Source organism: Ovis aries, chromosome X (genome assembly GCF_016772045.2).
Source record: "Ovis aries strain OAR_USU_Benz2616 breed Rambouillet chromosome X, ARS-UI_Ramb_v3.0, whole genome shotgun sequence".
Taxonomy (NCBI): domain Eukaryota; kingdom Metazoa; phylum Chordata; class Mammalia; order Artiodactyla; family Bovidae; genus Ovis; species Ovis aries.
Window position 1 is genome coordinate 63918349 of NC_056080.1, and position 14898 is coordinate 63933246.

The 14898-nt window shown below is 47.4% G+C and overlaps 1 protein-coding gene across 9 annotated transcripts in view; it reads left to right on the forward strand.

Moving 5' to 3' along the window:
- The window catches only part of GJB1 (gap junction protein beta 1), a 26751-nt gene extending 12224 nt beyond the window's left edge, over positions 1 to 14527 (forward strand). Inside the window, exons 1-3 of one of the 9 annotated variants that reach the window (XM_042241973.1) lie at positions 7494 to 9827; positions 11438 to 11526; positions 13009 to 14527. In XM_042241973.1, the coding sequence (XP_042097907.1) occupies positions 13025 to 13879 (855 nt within the window). In that variant the 5' untranslated portion in view covers positions 7494 to 9827; positions 11438 to 11526; positions 13009 to 13024 and the 3' untranslated portion in view covers positions 13880 to 14527. Of the gene's footprint in view, positions 1 to 52; positions 2221 to 7493; positions 9828 to 11437; positions 11527 to 11819; positions 11984 to 12581; positions 12635 to 13008 lie in introns of those variants that run through there. The other 8 variants (XM_042241976.1, XM_042241975.1, XM_042241974.1 and 5 more) reach the window with 8 other exon arrangements.
- Positions 14528 to 14898: the final 371 nt, after the last annotated feature.

Sequence of the window (14898 nt, forward strand, 5' to 3'; positions counted from 1 at the left end):
GAGCTTGCTCAAATTCATGTCCATTGAGTCAGTGATGTCACCCAACCATCTCATCCTCTGTCGTCCCCTTCCCCTTTTGCCTTCAATCTTTCCCAGGATCTTTTCCAATGAGTTGGCTCTTCTCATCAGGTGGCCAAAGTTTTGGAGCTTCAGCTTCAACATCAGTCCTTCCAATGAATATTCAGGGTTGATTTAGGATTGACTGGTTTGATCTCCCTACAGTCCAAGGGACTCTCAAGAGTCTTCTCCAACACCACAATTCAAAAGCATCAATCCTTCAGCACCCAGCCTTCTTTATGGTCCAACTCTCACATCCATACATGACTACTGGAAAAACCATAGCTTTTACTAGACGGACCTTTGTTGGCAAAGTAATGTCTCTGCTTTTTAATAAGCTGTCTAGGTTTGTCATAACTTCCTTTCCAAAAGGCAAGCAACATCTTTAAATAGTCGTGATGTAATAGCAAGTGAAAGAGGATATAGAACAATATGCACTGCTGAGAACAGATTGATGATTGCCAGAGGTGGGGGGTGGAAGGTGGGCAAAAGTGTGAAGGGAATCAAAGGGTATGTACTTGCAGTTACAAAATGAATAAGTCATGGGGATGTAATGAGCAGCATGGTAAGTGTAGAAACAATACTGTATTGTATATTTGAAAATTGTTAAGAGTAGATCTTAAAAATTCTCATGACAAGAAAGAAATTCTGTGTGGTGATGGATGTTAACTAGAGTGACTGTAGTGATCATTCCACAATGTATACAAATACTGAATCATTATGCTGCACGCCTAGAGTTAATATAATGTTATATGTCAATTATATCTCAATAAAAATAATATGTAGTATATGATGACAATTTTATAATAAGAGTACAAGTATATATTTTCATTGAAAAATGACTGTAAGCTTTCACACCTTGTAGTAATGGTTATCTCTGGATGGTGATGCTACAGATTATTTTTATTATTATCCTATGAATTGTTTTGGTATTTTCCAGTTCTCCATAAAGAACATACATTGCTTGTGTAACAGCAAACATAAAGATTAATATAAAAGGGAGGGACATCCCTGGAAGTCCAGTGGTTAAAACTATGTACTCCCAATACAGGAAGCACGGGTTTAATCCCTGGTTGGGGAACTAAGATCCCACATGCCACAGGATGAGGCTATATATTTATATATGGAAAAATCAAAGAAGAAAGTTTAGAGAAGGTGGGAGTGGTCAAGTGAATCCAACATCTCAGAGTCAGTAAGACTAGCTCTGAGGGATGTCCACTGGATTTAGTAACAAAGTGACCTTGGTGAAAACTATTTCAGTGGAGTAGGGAGCAGGTGCAGAAGCTGGGTTGGAGTGGAAGTGAAAAGTGAATACCAGATGAAGAAGTATAGATGGCAAGTATAGACATATCATTCAAAAAATGTGGTAAAGAAGAAAAACAGATAGGGTAGAAGCCCAGTCTCAGATAGATAACATTCAGTTTAAGATTTTCACACTACTACGTGTGGTGGCTTTGAGTGCCCTGAAGAGAGGTAAGTTATGATGGTTTTCTGATACTCAGATTTTCAATATAAGGGGTACAGCATAGTATGGAATTGTAAGCAGGAGCCATCAGGAAATCAGCATCAGAAATTGCTCTTATGAGCTCAGAGACAAACTTAGCATCATTGGAACTGAGTGAAACACTCCAGTATTACATATGTGGCTACATAATTTAGAGTGTGGGTTAATACTTGGGAAAGAGCCCTTCCCAAAAGCCTGTGATAAGTATGAAATCATTGTGGAAGTTCTAGTGACTCATGTGATAACAGTCAGGGCTTCTTTATCAAGGTGTGCAGCTCAGTTTCATAGACAATGTTGTTCTCGAGGAATAATGCCAAACCTCAGTGCACGCTACAGCTCAACACATCCCCAACACTGTGAGGTGAAATGCCAAAAGTGAGAAAGAGCAGTTTATGTTTATTAAAGTACTAACACAGATTCAGCAATCAATAACTGCTTGACACTCTGAAAAGCGCCCTCATGCTGGCAAATCCAATGCCACTGAACACCCATTTCCTAGGAAACAATGAAGTAGCTCAATTATCTTTGTCTTTTATAGGAGGAAAAAGCAACCAAATGAACCAAAATGGAATCAAAAAGCAATCAAAATTCATGATTTCAGGGATCTGAATGGGCCTAGGAATCAGCCCTTTAACTGTCAGCAGAGTCAGTTGGAGCAGGTAAAATAGGGGGGAAAATGTCTGGGTTTCCTACCTAGATAGCCTTTCATCCCTCCTATGAACAATACCTGTTAGCAGAAGCCTTTGCTTTCAGGATGTCATCAGCAGCCTGACACTCCCCTAGGTATTGACCTAGGAGTGCTGAGTGGTTCAAAGAAATAACAGGGGCAGTGGCTGTGATTGCTGAGACAGGGGGATTCTCAATAAGGCATTTGTGGTGTTATGGTTGGCAAACTTGGTTGACAGGGGGAAGGAAAGAGGAGTCCAAAGATTAGACAGAAAGGATGAGCCTCAGGGCTTCTATTTAGGGCCTGATTTACATGTTTTATTTGGATTATCAGTTTGAGGGGGTGGGTGATGAACCAATACATTTCTAATTGGGAGTCCTGGAAACAGATCCTATGAAAAAGAAGTTCCCTTTATATACAATATGAGTTCAATGATAGGTGTGTATATAAAGAAAGGAAACTGGAAAGTACTAAATTATTAACAGCTTAATGGGCAGGGTGTTAGCTCATCAGGTTGGACAATTAGCAGAACTAGCTAAATTCTTCTGTGTCCTTTTTGCTTCACCCTTCATACTTGACATGTGGCCCCATTTTTTTTTTTTTTTTGGCTACAACCTGGACTCCTCTCTGATTCCTCACCCCTATCACACGACTTCTACCCTTGGGATTGGATGCAACCTGGGAATTTTCTCCCCCTGCTCTGCTGTACCTCAAAGCAGAATGATCAGGAAATGGACATCAAGCTGTAACATTAAGATAGGAGCCCAACAGTTCCAGTTTCTCATTATGCTTGTTTCACTTGGCTACCTGAAATGATGTGGAATTTCCTGGGGTCTTTTACAAGCATACTCTCCGTTGGTGCAGTGATCAGACATCAGTGAAATATAGGACCATTCCTAAACCCCAGGAGTTTGAGTCTTTTTAAAAAAGATTTATTCTTTTATTTTTTAGCTGTGGTGGGCCTATATGTCGGCTTTCTCTAGTTGCAGTGAGCAGGAGGGCTATTGTTGCTGTGTGCACCTGGCTTCTCATTGTGATGACTTCTCTTGTTGCGGAGCACAGGTGCTAGGTGCGTGGGCTTCAGCAGTTCCAGTGTGTTGGCTCAGGAGTTGTGGCTTGCAGGCTTAGTTGCTCCGTGGCATTTGGGATCTTCTGAGACCAGGGATCAAACTGGTGCCCCCTGCATTAGAAGGCAGATTCTTGACCACTGGACCATCAGGAAAGTCCAGGGTCTTAATAAAATACAAAAATGAGGGAGGCAGGGGCAAAAAGAATTTGAAACTGCAGGGAGTAGATATGGTGCTGCTTAATGCTCTTACTCCCAGGAAATCTGAAAGCTCCAAGAAGCACCACCTCACCTTCAGGTTTTACTGTTGGTAGAATGAGTGCACCATCCTGACAATATGGGGCTGGTTTAAGGATATTTCACACTTTTAGGTTTTTTTGAGCGGGAGAGCTGAAGCAATTTTGCTTTGTTCCCTGCTCCCAAATTGTCCTAAGAGCAAAGGGTATATGCTTAACATCAAGTGAATTGGTGCACTGTCTGCATCCAGTTCTTCAGAAATCCCCTTGGAAAAATACTGATAACTCTCCCTTTTTGATCTCTTCTAAGAATATGAATTCCTGAGGCACAAACTCATTCATACAATTACATCTTTTAAAAAGGATCTGTGGGGACTTCTCTGGTGGTCCAGTGACTAAGACTCCACACTCCCAATGTAGGGGGCTCAGGTTTGATCCCTGCTCAGGGAACTAGATCCTACATGCCACAATTAAGAGTTCACATGTCACAACCAAAAATCCCATAGGTGTCAATGAAAATTGAAAATCCTGCATGCTACAACTAAGACCTGGTGCAGCCAAATAAATAAGTAGATAATTCAAAAATAAATAAAAAGGATTTGTGACAACCAAGAGCAATTATGAATACAGGACAACTTTCATCTTTCCCTAGCAGCCCTTACTGTAAACAGTTTGCATAACCTTCCACAACCTGAGCTGGGGTGGGAACTTTTGAAATGTTCTGCAGATTTTCAGGGTTAGCCATTTCCTTAATCCTATGGACCCATTTGGGAAGATCTTTTTGGCCTGTGTGTCTTAAGCAACATTTATATGGGAAGCTGTCTCCTTTGATTTCTGAGCCATACAGCAGTGCTGTCTCATTGATCAAAGCCATAGAAAATGCCACATTTTGTTTGGTAATGAGGCCCAGGGACAGGCTTGATGATGGACTCCACATGCGAGGCAGCGCTGCTGCAGACCATCCAGGGAAGCCTTCAGATCACTGGGCTGAGGCAGCCGGCGCTGTTCCGGGATGTAATGAGCAGATCTCCCACTGGCTTTCCGATTCTGTTTATGAGTTTAGAACCTCTGAACTCTGACGATGTTGCTGGAGAAATGTGCTCTGAAATAAAGTGATCAATTTCTTCCAGCAACTGTCCTGGTCCTGGGTGGGACAGAACAGGAAAGCCCTTGTTTGGACTAATATCTGAGCCATGCTGGAGACAGCAGGCTTATGTTTAAGACCTATTATCTTGTATATTTTAAGATCTAATAAAGATCTTCCTGAGTGAATCTGAGGAAGTAAACAGGCTGATGTAAAAAAGATTTTTTTTAATATTCCCCCCAAACGTCCATTGTGAGAAGAAAGGCTGCTTAGGATTCAAGGCAGACGCTGATTTTAGCTGCTTACCAGGAGCAAATGGATTTGCACTGCTCACTGTAGTAGTTTTCCTCCTCTCCTCTCCATTTTCCTCCCCTCCCATGCTCTCTCCTCTCCCCCTTTCCAGAAGATGTGTTCAAGCAGCAATAAACAGGCAGAGGACAAGTCAATTCTAGCAACAGTATTTTTTATACCACTACAAGCTACTCTAAAAGACTTCCTGTAGCCTAGAACTACAAGCACTTAGAGAAACCCTGCCAGAACTCTAAGAAACAATGAGTACACACTGATATTGACCTGTATTTTCCCTTCCTAGGAGCTCTGTTATAGGAGCTTTCTCTTCTGGTCAAACAGGTCTGCCCACCGTTCCCTAAACACATCTCACAGCTTCCTGTCACCTGGAATGCCTGGCCTCTCCATCTCCTTTATGATCTACATCCAACTCTGTCTCTTCCTATAATAAGTACCTTTTAATCCTACATCTGAATGCCTTCTGGCCCCTCGTATCTACACAGGTCATTCAGGACATAATCCCTTGTTGTAGGTACTCGGGCATATACTTATCTCTCCAGCTAGTTTTGAACCTTCTACAGTTAAGGACCAGTTCTCACTCAGATTCTCCATGGAACCTGTAGAGCTCATCAGCTCTGATGCTGTGGTTAAACAGCCTCTGGCACAAGACTGCCTGGGTTCAAATCTTGCTTTGTCACTTGCTGGTTGAGTGACCTCACTCATGTCACTTAACTTCTGTATGCCTTAATTCCCCTGTAACATGGGAATATTAATAACACCTTCTGCAGACAGCTATTTTGAGGATCCAAGTAATACTTGCAAAATACTTTGAACACTGCCTTTCACCCATTAAGTACTCCAGAAATGCTAGTCCTCTTTATCCACTCCAACCTGCATGCTCAGCATGAACTGCCAAGTACCGAAGAATGGCATTCAGCCTGCCCTCATGGTGTCAAGCTTGGTTTTGCCTTATAAGTTTACCAGACACTCACTGAAGGAATTCCCTACCTGACTTTCAATAGCCTTCCTGCTCTAAGCCCTTTACCTGACTGCTGGTATCATCCACAGCCACCCAACACAGTCTTGCCTCCTTTCTGTCTCCCAGTCATGTGCCACTCATTCCTACCTTTGTACCTTTACTCAGTGTTCCTCTTCCCTGGAAAGCTAGCCCTACCCTTCCCCTTTCCAATTCCCACCCATCCTTCACTTTTCCACTCAAGCTTTACCTCTTCCAGGAAGCCTTCCCTGATTATCTCAATTTATCTTCATCTTCCCCTTGTGGCTCAGCTGGTAAAGAATCTGCCTGCAATGTGGGAGACCTGGGTTTGATTCCTGGGTTGGGAAGATCCCCTGGAGAAGGGAAAGGCTACCCACTCCAGTATTTTGGACTGGAGAATTCCATAGACTGTATAGTCCATGGGGTCGCAAAGAGCGACTGAGCGACTTTCACTTCACTTCCCCTTCTTCCAACTCCCTCAGCAGTCTAAGTTAGAACCACATAACTGAGCATACACTGACATTTTCCTGGCAACTTTTGAGTTGTAGTCTCATTTCCTCAGGAAGCTGATAAATTCCTTAAGAATAGCTAGAATGTTTTCCCCTCTTTTTCCATCTGCCCCTGGCATGTAACCAGTACTGGGTGGGTACTCAACAGGTGTCCAGCAAAGACTTATCAGTTGATGTACCTATATGCCCGGGTATGGCCAAGGGAAGCTGGGGTTCTGGCTCTCATCCTGGCAGTGAGCTCAGGCTGGAGTGAAGAGAAGGCAGGGAACCAGTGAAGCTGACTTCAGTTATTTCTTCACTGCCATCCAGGCCACAGAATTAGCAGGGTCTTCAGGTAAACTGTCCTTCAAGCTGGACTTATCTCTCAGTTAATGGTTGACATTCTTTGTTTACCTTAATGATTGCCAAGATCTGTTGCTGCGCACGGTACATTTTGTGGCTCAACTGCCTTGGCCCCGAAGGTAGAAGACAATTTGGAAGAGGTTTGGGGTTGTGGGATGGGACTGGAAACGCTTTGGTCCATTCCTAGCCACTTAGGGCATGGGCAATAAGCAGAGAGCCCAAGAGAACCCCGGTACTGCCGTGTGGGGGAAGCCCTGCTGTCTCTCACTTTGGCCTCAAGGGGCCAGTAGTCATTGCCCATAGCTGTTTTTTCTCTCCCCACAGTCAGCATTTTCAAGGCTGGGAGCTGGAAGGGATGGCACCCAGTGCAGGAGCCCTCTCTGTAGCTCGTCCACACACCGGATCTACCTATGGCCAGTGGGTGAGGGAAGGCTGAAGGCTGAGGCCCAGGTCCAGTTCCGTCTCCCAGATTGGGCTAAACATGCATACGTGGGTGACGAAGATGCCTCTCTTCCTCTGGGATGGGGCAGTAACTTCAGGCTATGTGATTTGTCTCTCCAAAGTTACCGGGAGTTCAGGGGATCAATCTTATTTAATGATTGTGTGAGGGAGGAGGTAGAGCTGGTTAATGTTTGTCTTGTTCCTCTTGGGCTGTGGGCCATATCTGGCTCCAGCCCTGGGCTCTTTGTCCCTCCCCTGGACTGGGCTGACAGTACCTAGTGACATAGTGCAGACACGCCTGCAGACATTCCCTGGGAAAGGGCAGCAGCAGCCAGGTGAGGAAGCTGCGGGCTGAGGGACGTGGGCCCAGGGGCTGGTGTGGCCCAGGAGGGCAGAAGTGGGGGTTGGGGAGAGGCTTGGGTCTTGCCTTCTCCTGGGCTCAGCATTCAGCCACTTAGATCCCTTCTGTGTTTCCCTCTGAGCTGGACTGAGGCACCTCCTACCCAGATGCCAGGCTTGCTTAGTCTCTCTCTGTAGCCCCCAACTCATCCTTTTCCCAGGCTCAGTGTTGCTTCTGCTCTCACTCTTTTTTGCCCAGGCAAGAATCACCCTCATCCCCACAGGGTCAAATACCCAGAAAGACTGGAGGGGGCCCCCAGGCTCAGGGTGTCTAAGTTTATATCTTTAAGACATTTCCTGCCACACAGGGTTAGGGTTCAGCGGGGGCCGCTGGGCACTGCCAGGTGCTGTTTTCCTTCCCTGATTAGAAGGCTAACCAGGCGTGCCACCAACATAGGGGCTGCGGGCGGATGAATACAGCACACTCGGTAGGCACAGAGGACCAGCCAGCCGGGCCAAGGTTTGGGAGCATGCATTTCCATTTTCTTGAGGGAGGCAGGGAGACTCAAGCTGAGCTTGGAGTAACTGATGACTGGGAGATCTGAAGGATGGGTAGTCCCCTAGTTGTTTGAAAGTTGTTCCAGCTGTTGGGAATGGCACGGCAGAATGCATGGACTTAGAAAATGAGATGACGAGAGGAGAATAGAGACAAGATGGGTTTGAATGGAGAGAAGTATAGAGGAGGATGCAGCAGAGCAATGGGGACGGGACCCCGGCTTTGATGAGGGGCCAGCATGAGCCCTAATCTGAGTTCCAGCACTGGCTTACCAGCTGTGTGATAAATTACTCAGCTTCTTTGAGTCTCCATTGCCTTGTCTGTGAACTGAAGACAATAACTCACAGCTCACAGGTTTGTTGTGAGGATAAGAGTTAAGGAACAGACTACTCCTAGCACAGAATAGGTATTCCCTAAGTTGTGGCTGCTATAATAAGCCCAAGTAGAGAGCAACAGGAAGTCAGAGAGTTGATGGAGGAGTAAAAGGGTATAGTCGAAACAGTGAGGAAAGGAGCTGATATTACCAGGAGCTCTGTGGAAAGATCATGGCAGAGCGAGAGAAGGAGAAAACTGGAATGAGTTAGACTGGCCCTGACCCAAGCCTGGCCACAGGATACATGCGACGGTGTGGAGGGAACAGTGCTGTGACTGAGGTGCCGTGGGACCACAGGCTGGAGGCGGGGAAGGGAAGCGGCTGAAGAGGAAGAGGGATGGAGGGGTTTGGTCTTAGCCGCACCAAACTGATGAAGGCAGCTGGAAACTCAGAAGAAAATCTGAAAAAAAGCCCCCTGTCCTTTCCTGCCAGAGGCTGCCTGTGAAATGGGGGAGGGAGTATGGAGTCTGAGGTTGAGTATAACCTCATTTAGCCAAGCCAGGCCCCTCTTTCCCAAACCAAAAAGATACAAGGATTTCCCATAGTTAGAAGGAGGGACAGGAAAGAGGTAGGAGCAGAAAGAGAGAGACTTGAACGTGTGTGTATACATGCATACCCACACATGCAGGCACATGTGGAAAGGAATGCTGAGAACAGTTTTTGAGTTCTGAGATCTAAATATCTCAGAATGCAGTGTCCTTAAAGGAAGAGAGGCTGCCAAGGTACAAATACTTTGAGGTCAGAGGAAAACAAATTTGAAATTTGACTCTACCATTTAGCAGAAGTGCAGTTGTCATTGAGGTAAGTTGTTTAACTTCTTTGAGCCTCACCTTCTCTGTCTGAGAAGTGGGTATAATATTAGTTGGAGGGACTAAGGACAATCTCCTGATTTTGACCTGTGCTTGAGTGCTTGGGCAAATCTGGATCTGAGGACAAGGCCAGAGCCAGACAGGGTCAGAGAAATCTTGTCTAATTAAACATAGGAGCCAAACATGCCTGGAGCAACACAGAGCATATCAACACCTGGACTTTAACCCAAAGTCACAAAAACAGTTTGGATTTCAAAATCAGGTGACTCCCATGAATGTTTTTGAAATGAAACCCTTGAGGTACTGATGTTGACATAGGGATCAGCTCTTTCCAAAGGGAGAGCAAAAATTGAGATATCAGTGCTCACACAAGGGTCCTTAGGGGCTCCAAAGGGAGCTCCTGGCTATGTCCCAGAGGGCTCAAGAAGATGGGAGGTGGAGAGCTATAAGAACCTAGAAACTCAGGGGTGGCCAGGCTGGCTGTGAGACATCCCTAAACGACAGAGAGAAGAGAACAGCTGAAGTTCACTTTGGGGTTTGAGGAAGCAGCCAGAGAAAGGTAAGGACAAGGAAACAGAACAAATCTGGAAGCAACTGAAAGCCCTGGGAAGGGAGGAGAGGAGAAGAGTTGTCAGTTACAGGAAAGAAGAGAAGGGCTAGAGGAGAATAAAAGTCAGACAAATCTTCAATCTCGCTATTTCTTAAAAGCACTCAGAAAGAAAAATGATAATTGTATCTGAGGCAGCAAAGCTTCTGGGAAAAAACATGGACTCTGGAGTCAGCTTGTGTTTGTGTGTATCTGTGTGTGTGTGTGTGTGTGTGTGTGTGTGCGCGTGTCTGTGTGCATGTGCATTAGTCGCTAAGTTGTGTCTCTTTGTGACCCTGTGGGCTGTAACCTGCCAGGCTCCTCTGTCCATGGGATTCTCCAGGCAAGAATTCTGGAGTGGGTTGCCGTTCCCTTCTCCAGGGGATCTTCCTGACCCAGGGATCAAACCTGCACCTCCTGCATCTCCTGTACTGCAGGCAGACTTTACCACTGAGCCACCAGGGAGTCAGCTTGATCTGGCTCAAAAATCCCAGCTCTGGCTTGTACTCACCACATGAACCTTGTGACACTGAGATAAGTTCCTTCACCTTTCTCTACCTCAGTTTTCTCATCTGTGACATGAGGGTTACAAATAACACCTACCTCTCAGGGTTGTTTTGAGGTTTACAGGAGATGGTATGCAAGGGCCTGGCACAGAGCAGGGACTTGGGAGATGGTTATTCTTAACAATATGCTCCTCCACCACCTATTTTGACTCTAACAGGTCTCATTGGATGAAGCATTTCTTTCCATTGTACCTCCTGTACCAGCTCTGCCTTCAAAATCCCAGGCTTGGGAGAAAGGGCACCTGTGTTCCTGCTTTTCCCGCACTGGTTTAGGCCCACAGCATGAACTGACTGAGGCTTTTTTTTTTTTTAAGCTGCATGAAGAAACCTTGTACAGACTATCCCTTTACCCCTTAGTTTCTTTCATTCCGCTCCCCCAACTTTTCCTGGGCTTCCCTGGTGGCTCAGTGGTAAAGAATCCGGCTGCCAATGCAGGAGATGCAAGAGACCCGGGTTCAATTTGTAGGCTGGGATGATCCCCTGAGAAGAAAATGGCAACCTGCTCCAGTATTCTTGCCTGGAAAAACCCATGGACAGAGAAACCCAGCCCGTGGCTGGCTATAGTCCATGGAGTCACAAAAGAGTCCATCATTACTTAATGACTAAATAACAACAAATTTTTCTAGCTACTAATACCCTCTCCCTTCCCCCTACAACAGAGAGGACCACCCAGAACTTGCCACAAAGTTCAGGCCTTGTGTTCTCACAGCCAGTTTCTGGCTTGCAGCATGATCTCCTTGCAACTTAATGGCAGACAAGGTGGGAGGTAGAAGGAAGCCTTCTCCCCTTGCCTAAGAGACAGAGGGGAATTTCTTCCCTAGAGCAACTGGCAAGCTCAGGAAACCAGGAGTTAAAATGTATACTTGACCCGGGGCCAGGGCAGCAACGGAATGGTCTGTTCTGTTTCAGACAGACACTATAGGTCAACAGCAGCATTGGGAAGAAATAAAGAGGGATATTGGGTTTGGCAAACCACTTAGTTCCCCCCAAGTCACATTGTTTTCTCTTCCTGATAAGGTTTTACTTCCCTTGATCACCAACCATGAAACTGGAGCTGGGCTAAGAACTTTTACATGTTGCTTCATTGAACCTCACAATAACACTGGGTATGAACCTCATTTATAGATGCGCACACAGACTCAGAGGTTTGGTAACTTACCCCAAAGTCATAGTAGATAAAAAACAAAAAACCCCAAAGCTAGGTGGCTCTTATCTTTTCCATCTCCTAAACTTCTTCTGTTTGCTTGGTTAACTTTTGCTTTTTCCTTCTGGCTTGTCTTCACTTGGCCATCCTCTGTACCGGCTCAAGGAGAGATGGTCAGGCTTTGCTCTGTGATTTTGGGATAGGACTGCACTCACAGGTTAGCAACTTCCTTGTTTCTTGTGTTTTTATGGGTAGCCTTTGCTTCTGTTGCTGCTGTTGTCATCATTAACAGCTAGCCTACACTTCGGGGAACACCATCTGCAAAAGCACAAAGACTGTACCGAGCAAAGAGCTTAGAATTCTGCTTCAGACACTTTTGTGTTTCATCCTACTCAGACACTTCAGCTGTGTGACCTTAAGTGAGTTACTTAACTTATCTGAGCTTCAGCTTCCTCAGCTGGCAAGACTGGGGTCCTTAGAGGCTTGCTAAGTGGGTCAAAAGAAAGAATGTATGGGAAAATACTTAGCACAGTTCCTAGCTTGATAAAAGTGAGCTCCTTTTCCTAACCTCAGGCTCACCCATATCTTGGAGGGGATTTAAGCCAGGAAAAAATCCTGCTGAATCTAAGTTTCTAGTAGAGTCATGGGAGAGTGCCTTAGGCCAGAGGCTTCTGGTTCCCCTGGGTCCCATCTTACATGCACCTGTCCTTGTTCCATCTTCCCCCCCGCTGTGGCCATTCTTCTGGTGGGGCTATGGGGTGGGTGCGGCGATGGACCGGGCGGGCACAGAACAGGTGGGTGCAGGCTGGGTGTCCGGCGCTGGGACACAAGTGCTCTGTGTGTAGGGTGGGCGGAAGTCAGGGCGTTTGATCTGAATTCTAAAGGGCGTTGTTCAGAGCCCCACAAAGGTCCCATTGTGCAGACACTGGGTATAAAGCAGCATATGACTCCCCAGCACCGGGCGGTGATGAATTGGGACGCAGGCGCGAACCCAGGGACCACTCCCCCTGCATAGACATGAGACCATAGGGGACCTGTCTGGGTGGCCTCAGGGATAGGCGCTCCCCAAGGTAACGGGGCTTTGTTGGGTTTAGCCCAGGTCCAGACTTAAGGAACTGGGGGAGGGGAAGCTAAAGAGGATGGCTGATGGCAGAACAAGATGGGCCTGGCAAGGAAGGGCAGGAGAGGAGAGAATGATGGATGAAGGTGGAGAAGAGAGATGGGGCTCAGGGAGGTCAAGTCATCAAGTGAATGAGTGAGGAGGAAAAGAAAGAGAAGGAGAGGCTGGCAAGGGAGAGGGGGTGGTGAGGAAAGCTATGACTCTCCTTCTTCCTTTCTTGTCACTGGCTCTTGGGAGGGTTGGGGGAGGTGTCAGGCAGTGTTATGGAGCCTGGCTTTCCACCCTAGCTTTCTGACAGCTTGTGCTGTGGCTCATGTTTTGCAGGTGTGAATGAAGCAGGATGAACTGGACGGGTTTGTACACCTTGCTCAGTGGCGTGAATCGGCATTCTACTGCCATTGGCCGAGTATGGCTCTCTGTCATCTTCATCTTCAGAATCATGGTGCTGGTGGTGGCTGCCGAGAGCGTGTGGGGTGATGAGAAGTCTTCCTTCATCTGCAACACCCTCCAGCCTGGCTGCAATAGTGTCTGCTACGACCACTTTTTCCCCATTTCCCACGTGCGTCTGTGGTCTCTGCAGCTCATCTTGGTGTCCACCCCAGCTCTCCTCGTGGCCATGCACGTGGCACACCAGCAGCACATTGAAAAGAAAATGCTTCGACTTGAGGGCCACGGCGACCCCCTGCACCTGGAGGAGGTGAAGAGGCACAAGGTCCACATCTCAGGGACACTGTGGTGGACCTATGTGATCAGCGTGGTCTTCCGGCTGCTGTTCGAGGCCGCTTTCATGTATGTCTTTTATCTGCTCTATCCTGGCTACGCCATGGTGCGGCTGGTCAAGTGTGATGCCTACCCCTGCCCCAACACAGTGGACTGCTTCGTGTCCCGCCCCACGGAGAAAACCATCTTCACGGTCTTCATGCTGGCCGCCTCAGGCATCTGCATCATCCTCAACGTGGCCGAGGTGGTGTACCTCATCTTCCGGGCCTGTGCCCGCCGAGCCCAGCGCCGCTCCAATCCACCCTCCCGCAAGGGCTCGGGGGGCTTCGGCCATCGCCTCTCACCTGAATACAAGCAGAATGAGATCAACAAGCTGCTGAGTGAGCAGGACGGCTCCCTGAAAGACATACTGCGCCGCAGCCCTGGCACCGGGGCTGGGCTGGCTGAGAAGAGTGACCGCTGCTCGGCCTGCTGATGCCACAGACCAGGCAACCTCCCATCCTGCCCCCCACCCCTGTCCTGCCCCAGGCCTGCCCCTCCTTCTCCCCTGTCGGCGCGCAGGCCTCTACCTGCTAGAGGTTGCTCCATCAAAACTTTCCTTCCCTCCCTACTTCTCTTCCTCCTCAGGGCCTTCTGCCTCAGGGCCTGAAGGTGTGGGGAGCTGGAGGCCACCCACGCCAGTACTCAAGGCTATTGGGGGTGCAGGCAGCTCTCGTTGCCTGCACCCCTTCCTCTTCCCTCTCCCTCTCCCTGGGACCACTGGGGACCAGAGGTGGGATGCTCTGACAACATCTCCAATTATGAAACTAATCTTAACCCCGTGCTGTCAGATACCCTATTTCTGGAGTCACATCGGTGGGGAGGGATGTGGGCAAGTGGAGTGGAGGGAGGGTGCTGTGGACGTGTGGGTGGGGAAGGGAGGGTAGCAAACGAAAGAAAAGGAGGAACAGTGCTTGCCGGCCCTGAGGAAAAGGAGGACATGTCTGGGGTGGAGGAGCTAGGGAGGGAGAAGCAGGCAGATAAGTTGGAGTGGGGGTTGGTCAGGGTTGCCTTTGCCTCTAGTCCTCAAGGCCTCTCTCTGCCTGAAATGTTACACATTAAACAGGATTTTACAGTAAACGAAGAGGTGGCTTGTGTGTTTGTGAAGTTCTTTCTCCTGCAATCTCTGACCACCCCCTGGATGAGCTGGCCTTGGCTTTTTGCTGATCAAGAAAGAAATGGGAAAAGAAAGAGAGCAATTTGAGTAGCTGAAACTGCCAAGGAGGGACTGCCGCATATACCCCACTACCCCACCAGCCAGGCACAACCAGGCCCAGAGCCATTCTCTCCTGTGTTTTGTTTGGTATGGGTTCTTTTGCCCCCATTTTAAAATAACAGCTTTATTGGACTCTAATCCACTCATCCCTTTCTCTGATTGATTTTTTTCATCCATTTTAAGTATGTAGTTTATTGAGTTTGGGTAATTTTGTGCAGTCTTGTAAACATGACCACAAT